Source organism: Stegostoma tigrinum, chromosome 21 (genome assembly GCF_030684315.1).
Source record: "Stegostoma tigrinum isolate sSteTig4 chromosome 21, sSteTig4.hap1, whole genome shotgun sequence".
Lineage (NCBI taxonomy): Eukaryota > Metazoa > Chordata > Chondrichthyes > Orectolobiformes > Stegostomatidae > Stegostoma > Stegostoma tigrinum.
Window position 1 is genome coordinate 7,211,993 of NC_081374.1, and position 13,043 is coordinate 7,225,035.

Here is a 13,043-nt window from a genome sequence, read left to right on the forward strand (position 1 = left end):
GGCTCAGTGGTTAGTATTGCTGCCTCACAGCACTAGGGACCCAGCTTCGATTCCGGTCTTGGGTGTCAGTGTGTGTGGACAATAGACAATAGGTGCTGGAGTAGGCCATTCGGCCCTTCGTGCCAGCACCATCATTCATTATGATCATGGCTGATCATTCACAATCAGTATCCTGTTCCTACCTTATCCCCATAATCCTTGATCCCACTATCTTTAAGAGCTCTATCCATCTCTTTCTTGAAACTATCCACAGACTTGGCCTCCACTGCCTTCTGGGGCAGGGCATTCCATATATCCACCACTCTCTGGGTGAAGAGGTTTTTCCTCAACTCTGTTCTAAATGGCCTACCCCTCATTTTTAAACTGTGTCCTCTGGTCCTGGTCTCATCCATCAGTGGAAACATGCTTCCTGCCTCCAGAGTGTCCAATCCCTTAATAATCTTAAGCGTCTCAATCAGATCCCCTCTCATCCTTCTAAACTCAAGTGTATAGAAGCCCAGTCGCTCCAAGCTTTCAACATATGATAGTCCCGCCATTCTGGGAATTGACCTCGTGAACCTGCGCTGCACTCCCTCAATAGCAAGAATGTCCTTCCTCAAATTTGGAGACCAAAACTGTACACAATACTCCAGGTGCAGTCTCACCAGGGCCCTGTACAGCTGCAGAAGGACCTTTTTGCTCCTATACTCAATTCCTCTTGTTATGAAGGCCCGCATGCCATTAGCTTTCTTTACTGCCTGCTGTACCTGCATGCTTGCTTTCATTGAGTGATGTACAAGAACACCCAGATCTCATTGTACTTCCCCTTTACCTAACTTGACTCCATTTAGAAAGTAATCTGCCTTCCTGTTCTTGCCACCAAAGTGTATAACCTCACATTTATCCACATTAAACTGCATCTGCCATGCATCCGTCCACTCACGTAGCCTGTCCAAGTCACCCTGTATTCTAATAACATCCTCCTCACATTTCATCCTGCCACCCAGCTTTGTGTCATCAGCAAATTTGCTATTATTACTTTTAATGCCTTTGTCTATATCATTTTGTGGAGTTTGCACGTTCTCCCCGTGTCTGCAAGGATTTCCTCAGGGTGCTCTGGTTTCCTCCCACAGCTCAAAGATGTGCAGGTTAGGTGAATTGGTCATGCTACATTTCCCGTAATGTTCAGGAATGTGTAGATTACATGGGTTATCGGGGAAATGGGTCGGGATGGGATGCACTGAGGTTCAGTGTGGACTTGTTGGGCTGAAGGGCCTGTAGGGATTCTAATACAGGCCAGCTGCCCAGCCAACTGAGCTTCAATCTCAGCGAGAGACTGTTCATAATTACCTGGGGAAATGAAGACACAGGGACTAAGACAACAGCCCACTTTGTGTCTACCAAAAAAATTTGTCTATGGGGAAAAGAGTGCGATTACAACATCAGAAAGTAGGGCTAATGGTAAGATTCTTAGCAGTGTAGATGAGCAGAGAGATCTCGGTTTCCATGTACACAGATCCTTGAAAGTTGCCACCCAGGTCGACAGGGCTGTTAAGAAGGCTTACAGTGTTTTAGCTTTTATTAACAGAGGGATCGAGTTCCGGAACCAAGAGGTTATGGTGAAGCTGCACAAAACTCTGGTGTGGCCGCACTTGGAGTATTGCGTACAGTTCTGGTCACTGCATTATAAGAAGGATGTGGAAGCTTTGGAAAGGGTGCAGAGGAGATTTACCAGGATGTTGCCTCGTATGGAGGGAAGGTCTTATGAGGAAAGGCTGAGGGACTACAGGCTGTTTTTGTTAGAGAGAAGAAGGTTAACAAGTGACTTAATAGAGACACAAAAGATGATCAAAGGATTGGATAGGGTGGACAGTGAGAGCCTTTTTCCTTAGGTGGTGATGGCTAGCACAGGGGGACATAGCTTTAAATTGGGGGTGATAGATCTAGGACAGATGTCAAAGGTATATTCTTTGCTCAGAGAGTAGTAAGGGTGTGGAATGCCCTGCCTACAACAGTAGTAGACTCGCCAACTTTAAGGGCATTTTAATGGTCATTGGATAAATGTATGGATGATAATTGAATAGTGTAGGTTAGTTGGGCTTCAGATTGGTTTCACAGATCAGTGCAACATTGAGGGCCGAAGGTCCTGTACTGCGCTGTAACGTTCTATGTTCTATGTTCTAAAGTGCTGGAGAAACTCAGCAGATCTGGTAGCACCTGTGGAGATAGAAAAAGACTCAACGTTTCCAGCCAAGGGACCAACAGAGCCTGGGATTGTATTTCCTCAGGTATGGCAGATCATCAGGCAATTTATTTGAGGCATTGGAGCAGATGAAAGGCTTTGATATTGCTGATCATAAAGATCACCTGGGGGGAGAATCCATAACGAGAGGGCATCACCTTAAGGTTACAGTTTGGGTCTTCAGGATGGAGTCAGGAAGCAATTCTTTACACAAAGGGTAGTGTGGACATCTCGAACTGTTTTCCCAGGAAACTGTTGAGGCCAGAGGTAGGATACAGTTACAGTGAGCCAAAATCAATTGAAAATGTCAAAACTGAAGTTGATGGATATTTGTCAGGTAAGAGTATTAAGGGTCATAAAAGCAGTAGACAAATGGTAGACAAAATTCAATATAAAGAAGTCCTGAAGTGATACATTGTTGGTGGAAGAGCAAGAGACAATATAAAATAAAGGATACAATTCTAAGGCGGGTTCTGGATCTCAGGGTCCTGGTGGTATTTGTGGACAAATCTTTGAGGATTTCAGAGGCAGGTTGAGAAAATGGCTAGTAAAACATACAACCTCCTGACTTTATAAATAGCGACACAGATTAAAAAACCAACAGGTAATGATGGACCTGTATACAATCCTAGTTTGGCCTCAACCGTAGTATTGCATGCAAATCTGGGCACTGCGGTTTAGGAAGGATGAGATAGCATCTGAAGAATAGTTCCTGAGGCTCTTCAGTTGTGTGAAATGACTACAGGACCTGGAATTTTTCTCTCTGGAGAAGTGAAAGTTAAAAAGGACATTTCGTGGAGATGTTCAAGAGGGATGAAGACAGAGGATGTAGGGAGAAACTGTTCTTAATGGAACCAGAGGACAGAGGTATAAAGTGTATGGCATAGGAGTCAATTGCAACATAAGAAAGTACAGCAAATGGAAAGGATTGGGAATGCAGTGCCTCAGAATGTGGCAGAAGCAGTTCAATTGTGCTTTTTTTTTGAAAAGGTTAAGCATTTGCAGAGAAAACAATTGGATGGTTACGATGAAGGGGTAGGGGCAGGTACTGTTTGCGCGGTTCTTCCAGAGAGGTTGCAGGGGCACAATGGTTTGAATGGCCTTCTTCTATGCTGTATCCATTCTACTGATAAAGGATACACAGCATTAGACTTGTGCATAGCAAGATCCCACAATAGCCAATAAATCAGTGAACACGTTATCAGTTTTCAGTAATATTAGTTGAGAGGAGATCTTCTTTGAATAGTACAGCAGGGACTAGTTTAATGTTGTATTCAAAAGCCACTGCACTGTAAGTGTTGACATTAATTATAGGCTCAAGTCACTGAAATGGTGCTTAAATTCATAACCTTTTGGCCTTAGAGACAAGATAGTGTATTACTGGAACCATTGCCTTACTCTTGGTGCTGAGGCAGAGTGGGACATTTCAAGATGCCAACGAGAACAGCAGAGCACCCAAAACCCTAGACAGTTTCACAGCAAAACATGAGATCCCGGCATAGGATAGGAAAGGATTTCACATTGAGAAGGGACTCACTGTCTGGTAGAAAGTGCACTCTTTCTCCCAAGTTCTTGAAATAAAGATGTTGAAGAGCGTCCTCAGCTGAAATCCTCTTCTTGGCCTCATACTGAGAAGAGAGAAATGAATTGAAATGTCAGTCAACATCTACCAGCAATTTGACTTGACCTAACTTCAGTGAAAGCAGGACAGTTCAAAAGGAAGACAACACAAGCCCACGTTTAAATAGATCTGTTTCTGATAAGAGTTTCAAAAGTAAACTCACAGAATGACAGAAGTGTTACAGCACAAAGGAAGGCTAATTGCCCATCACTAAATAAGCATCATTACCTCGTGCCACTCTCCTGCCATTTCCCATTAACCTTGCACATAATTTTTATCCAGTGCCCTCTTGAACGTGCCAATTGACTCTGCCACAGCTAGTGCATTCCATTAAATGTTTTCCTCACTTCACCATCGGTTCCTTTGCAGATCATTGCAGCTTTGCACAAAACACAGTCCCAATGAACAGGAGCTGAAACCTCAAAGAGCAGCACAACAAATGGATTGTTGGCTGCAATCATCAGCAAGGCCAATACTGCTGGCCTGTGGCATTGCAGAATGGAACCTCTCTGCAAAACACTTTGCAAAAACAATTTCTCAGCATTTCTCACTGTGAATTTTGGGGCTTGTAACAGGTTCCTCATTCCTTCAGGGCTTATGGCTAACCTGCTTCGTGCAATTCTGTTGAAACCTTTAGACCAGCATGCAAGTGGGGAAGATGTTCTGTGGAGATACTTGAAGAACTGGGATTGCTCTTCATTATCTACAAGATGCAGTGCAGTAACTCATCAAGAGTATTTTTACAGTATCTTCCAAATCTTTATTTCCTACTCAATAGATACATGAGGAAATCATGCCACCCAAGTCCCCCATCCAACTACACACCATCCTGATTTGGGAGTGTATTGCCATCTCTTAGTTGTGGTTGTGAAAAATTCCTTGCCCCCTTCTAATGGTGTTGTAGCTGTACTACCACCGCAAAAAGTACAAGAACATCAGCTCCCGTTTTAAGGGCAATTAAGTGTGGGCAATTGATGCTAGCTGTACTAGCAATCTCACATTCTTCTTAATAATAAAAGCAAAAATTCTTGCTGAAGTTAAAAATTGCGTGAGAACATTCTCGCCTTTCAAAAGGTATGGAAAATTAAACAATTGTCATAAAATTGCAAGCAGTTAGAGAAAACCATTTGTAATGTATTGATTATTTAGCTGCTTACCAGTAAAAGGTTTGCAAAAAGATCTAGACCCTCAGCATCCAACCTGGAGAAACAGAAATAGAAACATTTTCAACATCATCATAGATAATTATCAAAATAAATGCAGACTGGAAGTTATCCTTGCTAATATTGCCAGATAGACGCTTAAAATATTCACCTGAAATTCCTCAGTCCGGGTTTTAGAGGCTATGCCAACTCATTTAAAATAGACCTGTCACTGCTACATTAACAATAGCAGACAGAGGAATGTTACATAGAGAACTGGAAGAACTGTAATTGTTCTCTAGTATCTACAAGATGCAGTGCAGTAACTCATCAAGCATCTTTTCATTGCATCTTCCAAATCTTCAACCTTTTCTACCTAAAGGCCAACAGACACATGAGGACACCATCTCACACTTAATTTCCCTCCAACGACCAAGTGGAACATCAATTTGAAAAATCTTGTCTGAAAGTCAGCAACTCTGACAGTGCAGTGTTTCCTTAGTATAAACAAACGTATGGGCTCAAGTTTCTAGAGACACATTTAAAGCCACAACCTTTTGGCACAGAGATAAAAGCACCAAGTCACAGGATCACTGTTATGGATATTGTAACATGTATAATACATTTTTATATGTAATGTAGTGGTAATATGGATTAGAAATCCACTGGAAATAGTGGATGCATTGGTGGTCATCTCCCCAAGATTCTATAGACTCTGGAACAGTCCCTGCAGATTGGAGGGTGGCTAATGTCACTCTATTATTCAAAAAGGGAGGTAGAGAGATAACAAGGAATTATAAACCAGTAAACCTAACTTCAGTAGTGGAGAAAATTCTTGAATCCATTACCATGGACTTTATAGTGGATCATTTAGAAAGCAGTGGCAGGATCAGACAAAGTCAGCATAAACTTATGAAGAGGAAATCATGCTTGACAAATGTGTTGTAATTCTATGAAGATGTAGCTCATGGAGTTGAAACAGGGGAGCCAGTCAATGTGATATAATTGGACTTTCAACAAACATTTGATAAAGTCCCGCCTAAGAGATCATTGTAGAAGATTAAAGGGAAGATTGGGGAAATTGTATTGAGATGGATAGAAAACTGGTTGGCAGAGAGGAAACAAAGAGTTAGAATTAATGGGTCCTTTTCAACGTGGCAGGCAGTAAATAGTGGGTGCCTCAGGGATTGATATGACTGCTTTGGATGGGGAACGAAATGTAACATCTCAAAGTTTGCAGATGAAACCAAGCTGGGTTGGAGGGTGAACTGTGCTGAGGATGCAGAGATGTTTCAGCTGGGTGGGTGAAAGGGCAAATAAAATTGAAAGCGAAAACAAGAAGGCAGATTACTACCTGAATGACTGTAAATTGGGAGAGGGGAGTGATTAATTAATAATGGTAGAAATCAAAGCCAGTGGTGTTGAGCATGAAACTATCACTGACTGTTGTTAAATCTGATTCTGTAATGTCCTTCACAGAACGAAATCTGCCATGCTTACCTGGTCTGGCTTTCATGTGAATCCGGACCCACAGCAATGTAACTGACTCTTGACTGTTGTCTGACATGGCTGTAGCAACCCACTCAGATCAAGGGCAATTAGGAATGGGTTAGTGACACCCACATCCCATTAAAGAAAAACAGTTTAGACATGCTGGGCAGAATGGCCTGATGTGCTGTAAATTCTAGCTAATACATGATTTACAATAATGGAGAAATAAAGAAGATGGCTTCCAGTGTACCTGGGAACATGGTGTATCATTGGTTGTTGTCGGTAGTAAGGAAAATTATAAGCCTTGAATTCTTCATTGGATGTTATTCCTGGCCATGTGTCTTCTCCTGGCGTACCTGGAACAAGGCATCGGAGAATCGAGGGTATGAAGATAAGGCAGGAAAATGGAGTTTAGGATTATCAGATCAGCCATGATCTCATTTAAAGACTCGATGGGCCGAATAGTCTGCTCCCACATCATATGGTCTTAACAAATGATTTATTGATTGAAACTCGGAGTTCTTCCATCCTAGAAAAACTGGATTTTAGAGGGAAAATTGTCCCTAAGTACTCACTCTGACTGTGTCCCTGTTAAGCCTTTTAGCATAAAGCAGTCAATGTGTAATTCTAGTGTGTTATCTGACCTCAAGATGAGTTTTCAAACACATATTTGCAAAATAACTAAGATTCACCTTCATCTTTTCACCTCCATAACAACACTCAATTTCATCTCTGCCTCAGCTCATCTGCTGCTGAAACCATTAGTCACAGCCCTTCTTACCTTTAGACTTAATTATTCCAAAGCACATCTAGCTGGACTCCAATGTTCAACCTTCCAAAATTCAGCTGCCCATGCCTTAACTCACAGGAAGTCCCATTCCCCTATTAATCCTGTGTTCACTGGCTCCCTGTAAACCAGCAAGCTAAAGATTCTCATCTTTGTTATCAGAACCTTTCATGGCCTCACCCACTTTGACACTGTAATTCCCACCAGCCCATAACCCTCTGAGAGACCTGCAATCCTTTTGCTGTGTTCATCCAGCTCCACACTTTGTTATCTCGGTTTCTGCAGCACCTGCAGTTCCCATTATCTCTGCTGCAATTCCTTAATTCTGGCCCCTTGTGCGTTCCCAATTGCAATTGCTCCACCATTGGTAGACTCAGCTTTGAAATTCCTTCCCTAAACGTTGCTCTCCACAAATGCTGCCAGACCTGTTGAGTTTCTCCAGCATTTTCAGTTTTATTTTAGATTTCCAGCATCTGTGACATTTTACATGTATCTGAAAATCTACTTTTTGACTAGACCTTTGGCCATCCCCCCTAATATCTCTTTGTGTGGCTCATGTTTTATTTTATGAAGTTTCTGTGGAGGGCTGGAGATGTTTCATTACATTCATGAAACATTCTAGCATTGTAATAAACATAAAATAGTGCAGATGCTGAAGGTCTGAAACCAAAACGGCAATTGCTGGAGAAATTCAGCAGGTCTGGCAGCATCAGTAGAGAGAGAAATAGAAACAGAATTCATGTTTCAAGGCCTGAATGACACTGCTTCAAAACTGAAAATGTAGGACAGTGTTTTTTTAATACTTTCAACAGAGGAGGAGGAGGAGAAACAAAGGGAACAAATGGTGTAGAGGTCCAGGGAAAAGAGAAAGGGTTCGTTCAATGTGATGAAAGAAAATAGAGATGTAAAGTGGGTGTAAATCAAGGTGCAAAAGGCAGGAAAAGGGTCCTCTTTACTGAGAGAAAAGTACACAAGACCCACATAAGACAAACATAACAAAGTGTGAAGCTGGATGAACACAGCAGGCCAAGCAGCATCTCAGGAGCACAAAAGCTGACGTTTCGGGCCTAGACCCTTCATCAGAGAGGGGGATGGGGAGAGGGAACTGGAATAAGTAGGGAGAGAGGGGGAGGTAGACCGAAGATGGAGAGAAAAGAAGATAGGTGGAGAGGAGAGTATAGGTGGGGAGGTAGGGAGGGGATAGGTCAGTCCAGGGAAGACAGACAGGTCAAGGAGGTGGGATGAGGTTACTAGGTAGGGGATGGAGGTGTGGCTTGGGGTGGGAGGAAGGGATGGGTGAGAGGAAGAACCGGTTAGGGGGGCAGAGACAGGCTGGACTGGTTTTGGGATGCAGTGGGGGGAGGGGACGAACTGGGCCATCCCAGCCCCCAAGATGACTTTCCATATTAAGAAGATGTTCACGTGCACATCTGCCAATGTGGTACATTGTATCCATTGTATCCGGTGTGGCTTTCTCTACATTAGGGAAACCAAGCGGAGGCTTGGGGACCGCTTTGCAGAACGCCTCTGCTCGGCTTGCAGTAAACAACTGCACCTCCCAGTCACGAGCCATTTTAACTCCCCCTCACATTCCTCAGACAACATGTCCATCATGGGCCTCCTGCAGTGCCACAATGATGCCACCCGAAGGTTGCAGGAACAGCAACTCATATTCTGCTTGGGAACCCTGCAGCCCAATGGCATCAATGTGGACTTCACAAGCTTCAAAATTTCCCCTTCGCCCACTGCATCCCAAAACCAGCCCAGTTCGTCCCCTCCCCCCACTGCATCACACAACCAGCCCAGCCTGTCTCCGCCTCTCTAACCTGTTCTTCCTCTCACCCATCCCTTCCTTCCACCCCAAGCCGCACCTCCATCTCCTACCTACTAACCTCATCCCACCTCCTTGACCTGTCCGTCTTCCCTGAACTGACCTATCCCCTCCCTACCTCCCCACCTATACTCTCCTCTCTACCTATCTTCTTTTCTCTCCATCTTCAGTCTGCCTCCCCCTCTCTCCCTATTTATTCCAGAACCCTCCCCCCATCCCCCTCTCTGATGAATGGTCTAGGCCCGAAACATCAGCTTTTGTGCTCCTGAGATGCTGCTTGGCCTGCTGTGTTCATCCAGCTCCACACTTTGTTATCTTGGATTCTCCAGCATCTGCAGTTCCCATTATCTCTGACACATAAGACAAAGCCATGTGTGGGAGAGAATGTAACAAAATGCTAAGCAGGTATCATAAGGGCAGTTTCTGAAATTACACAGTTCAAGATCTAAGAGTTGCAAAGTTATTGTTGTTATGTTTTTTAATGACACTTTTAACTTATTTGCTTTCCTAATGAAAGTTTTCAGCATAGCTAACATCTTTGTCATGAATATGTGAACTTGGATTGCTAAACTCACTTCAGGAACTGGGGCTTAGTGTATTCTGAGAGTCTCAATCAGTGTATCTCAATGCTGCACTTACCTAAAAGCCTGAAAATTAAGTGCAATTCTTCCTTCACTGTGGAGCCAGGAAACAGAGGCCTTCCAGCAGCCATTTCATATAGAATACAACCAACTCCCCTGGAAACGATGAGCAGAGAAAAGGAGATTGGGATTTGCGCACATTCAATTCAAGAGACCTGAATCTAGAGCAAAGCTATGCACTGTAATAGTCACAGTCTAGAGTAGAACAATAATCTACATAATTCTTTCTACTTCAGAGCAACCAATTGGGATAGTGTCAGTTTACAGCTTCATTGGTGCCACATCCACAAATATTCAGTCCCTCTACCACTGAGGCATAGTAGCAGCAATGTGTACCATTTACAAGCTGCAACACAGAAGTTCACCAAGGGTTTTAAGACTGCACCTTCTAAACCTTACAATCATTTCCATCTAGAAGTACCAGGGCAGCAGATACATAGGAACATCATCACCTGCATACTTCCCTCCAAGCCACTCACCATCCTGACTTGGAAATATAACATTCTTCCTTCATGGTGCTGAGACAAAATCCAGGGATCCCCTCCCTAGTGGCATTTTGGATCTACCTACAGCACATGAACAGCGGTGGTTCACGAAGGCTGATCACCACCGCCTTCTCAGTGGGCAAATAGAGATAGGCATTAAATGCTAGCCCAGCCAGAAATGCCCATATCCTATGAAAGCAGATGCTGCCAGATCTGCTGAGCTTTTCCAGCAACTTCTGTTTTGTTTCTGATTTACTGCATCTGCAGTTCATTCGCGTTTTTTCTCTGGATTAACAGTTCACTGTTAATACCACTAGGCTGTTTCCTCCCCAGATTTGGATGGGTTACAGGGATTCCCCACAGTGCCACACTGTTATTGCTCCTGGCATTTATTAAACTATATTACAATCAAAGGCACTTGTGTGTCTGCGGTGAGCTAATTGGATGTATTGAGCACTCAACCCTCAGAATGATTGGTTCCCTCTATTCTAATGGAACCCTTCCTTGCTAATAAGAAGCCATGTTTTAAGAGATCTCCTTTTGGGATTAACATAGAAATAGAACATGGAACAGTACAGCACAGTACAGGTCCTTCAGCCCACGATGTTGTGCCAAACCTTTACACTAATCCTAAAGTCTACCTAACCTCCACCCCTACTATGCTATTAGCCATATGCCTATCTAATAGCCGCTTAAATGTCCCTTATGAGACCGACTCCACTACCCTCGCCGGCAATGCAATCCATGCCCTTAGCACTCTCTGAGTAAAGGACCTACCTTTGACATCTCCCCTATATCTATCTCCACTTACTTTTATACTATGCCCTCTTGTAATAGTTACCTCCACCCTAGGAAAAAGTCTCTGGCTGTCCACTCTATCTATACCTCTGATCATTTTGTACACCTCTATCAAGTCATCTCTCATCCTTCGTCATTCTAAAGAGAAAAGCCCTAATTCTCTCAACCTTTCCTCATAAGACCTTTCCTCCATCCCAGGCAACATCCTGGTAAATCTCCTCTGTACCTTTTCTAACACTCCCACATCTTTCCTGTAATGAGGTGACCAGAACTAGACACAATACTCTGGATGTGGCTGAACCAGGCTTAGTTATGGTTTGATTTGCAAAGGAAAGCTGCACGTGTTACTTAATCAACTATAATTCAGTGAAAATGTCAGTCAATGCCCAATCCATTATCAAATGCTTACGTTGCGTTTCTTGTTCATGCTTTGTGATTTTCATTTTATTGAAGTTGGTTACAGGGCTTGATTCTTCATTCCTGTTACATGGCTTGCTGTTCTGCCTTTACATTTTACCTTCCTTCGCTTTGATCTCTGAAATAGGTTTTCCTAAGCATGGATCTGCAACTTTACATTCACATTACAGCGTACATTCATAGAGGTGGCAGTGGAGGCTTGTTTGGGCCTACTATGAGACCTGGCAGTAATGGCAGTGGCTGCATTGCTGAGGTGGGCCTGAAGTAGACTGATAGCTCCAGAGGAATTGAATTTGGGCTGGGTGCAGTACCTGTTGGCACTGGTGATGTCTATATTGGTGAGGCCCAGTGAGGACTCATAGTGGTGAGGGAATCAATAGATGTGAGATGGAGGGTGGCTTTCATTGCAGTGGTGGCATAGCAAATGAGACTTGTGCCTGGCCACTAGGCCCATGGCCCAAGGCGGAGCACTTAACAAGAAGGATTGTAAAGTTGAACATTTTTTTCTTTATTTCCTACTTTTATATTCTATGCTTTAGTTTTATTTTTCTGTGTTCTAAGATGGAGCTGGAGAGTTCTCACTATATTTTGACTTTTCACAGTATTTTGTAACAAATTTAAACATTATATCAAATTAACAAAGATTCTGTAGTAGCAGGTTTCAGCTATCAGGAGGATGTTTACACCAAATAAGGAGTGACAACTTCACATCAGATTTGATGACAAATTGAAGGAAATGAAAAGAACACAGATAGGCTTTTCTAGGTCAAAAATCACTTTTTGATATTTAGAATGCCTTTTTATTGAACAGGAAAGCATTTTAGTTAAACTGACAGAGTTCTTTAACACCTCAGGTCAGTTTTAAGCCTGTAAGAAAGTGTTCTGACTGTGGATTCTACTTCTTAACCTATAAAAAGTTTTTTGACTGTTGTATGTTAACCTTTATGCTAGGAAACAGAAAGACACATTTTATATTTTCATTAAAAAAATATAGAGGGTTTCCAGCTTGATAGGTCTTAACTTTAACCAGAGAGAACACAAGCATGCCCGCAGGCTATTTAAGTTGGAGATCTGTACTTATACAAACTTATTGTGGTCAGTTATCAAAATGCTTTACAATTCAGCACTATGTCATCTTCAGTGAGGATTCTTTCATAAGCAGAAACTGATGGTTACTGCCACTGAGATGTGAAGTGGTGAACTACACTGATTATCTGTAACTGTTACCTCCTAAGGCATAAAACAAAATTGCATCACTTATCTTTGAAGAATTCAATGAACTTTTATTCCAGCTCCTGGATTATACACGACAATCCCAAGCACTTGTGTGTCTAGGCTCATGCTAAACAATTCAGACACACTGCAGCAGCCTACCCTCAGCGTTTCATGCCGTAAGAAGACAGAGCTCAGTAAGATGGAGGCTGAAACTTTTGTACTAGTCAGTCACATGCCATGATACAATAATGACTTCATGAACTTTTCATATATCACCACATACTCTTAAAGACAGATTGCACACCTGTTGTGAGACAGAACACAGCACATATTGCTCTAAACTCTGAGTCAGAAAGTCAAAAGTTCAAGTCCTAGTCTGGAGGCTGGAGAACAT

General features: G+C 42.8%; 1 protein-coding gene across 8 annotated transcripts in view; it reads right to left on the minus strand.

Moving 5' to 3' along the window:
* LOC125462683 (cyclin-dependent kinase 18-like) overlaps window positions 1–13,043 on the minus strand; it is a 181,461-nt gene that overhangs the window by 8,453 nt on the left and 159,965 nt on the right. For all 8 annotated transcript variants that reach the window (XM_048552919.2, XM_048552912.2, XM_048552915.2 and 5 more), the window contains 4 exons: window positions 9,733–9,830; window positions 6,726–6,831; window positions 5,000–5,042; window positions 3,759–3,849 (listed from right to left, as the gene is read on the minus strand). In XM_048552919.2, the coding sequence (XP_048408876.1) occupies window positions 3,759–3,849; window positions 5,000–5,042; window positions 6,726–6,831; window positions 9,733–9,830 (338 nt within the window). The remainder of the gene's footprint in view (window positions 1–3,758; window positions 3,850–4,999; window positions 5,043–6,725; window positions 6,832–9,732; window positions 9,831–13,043) is intronic.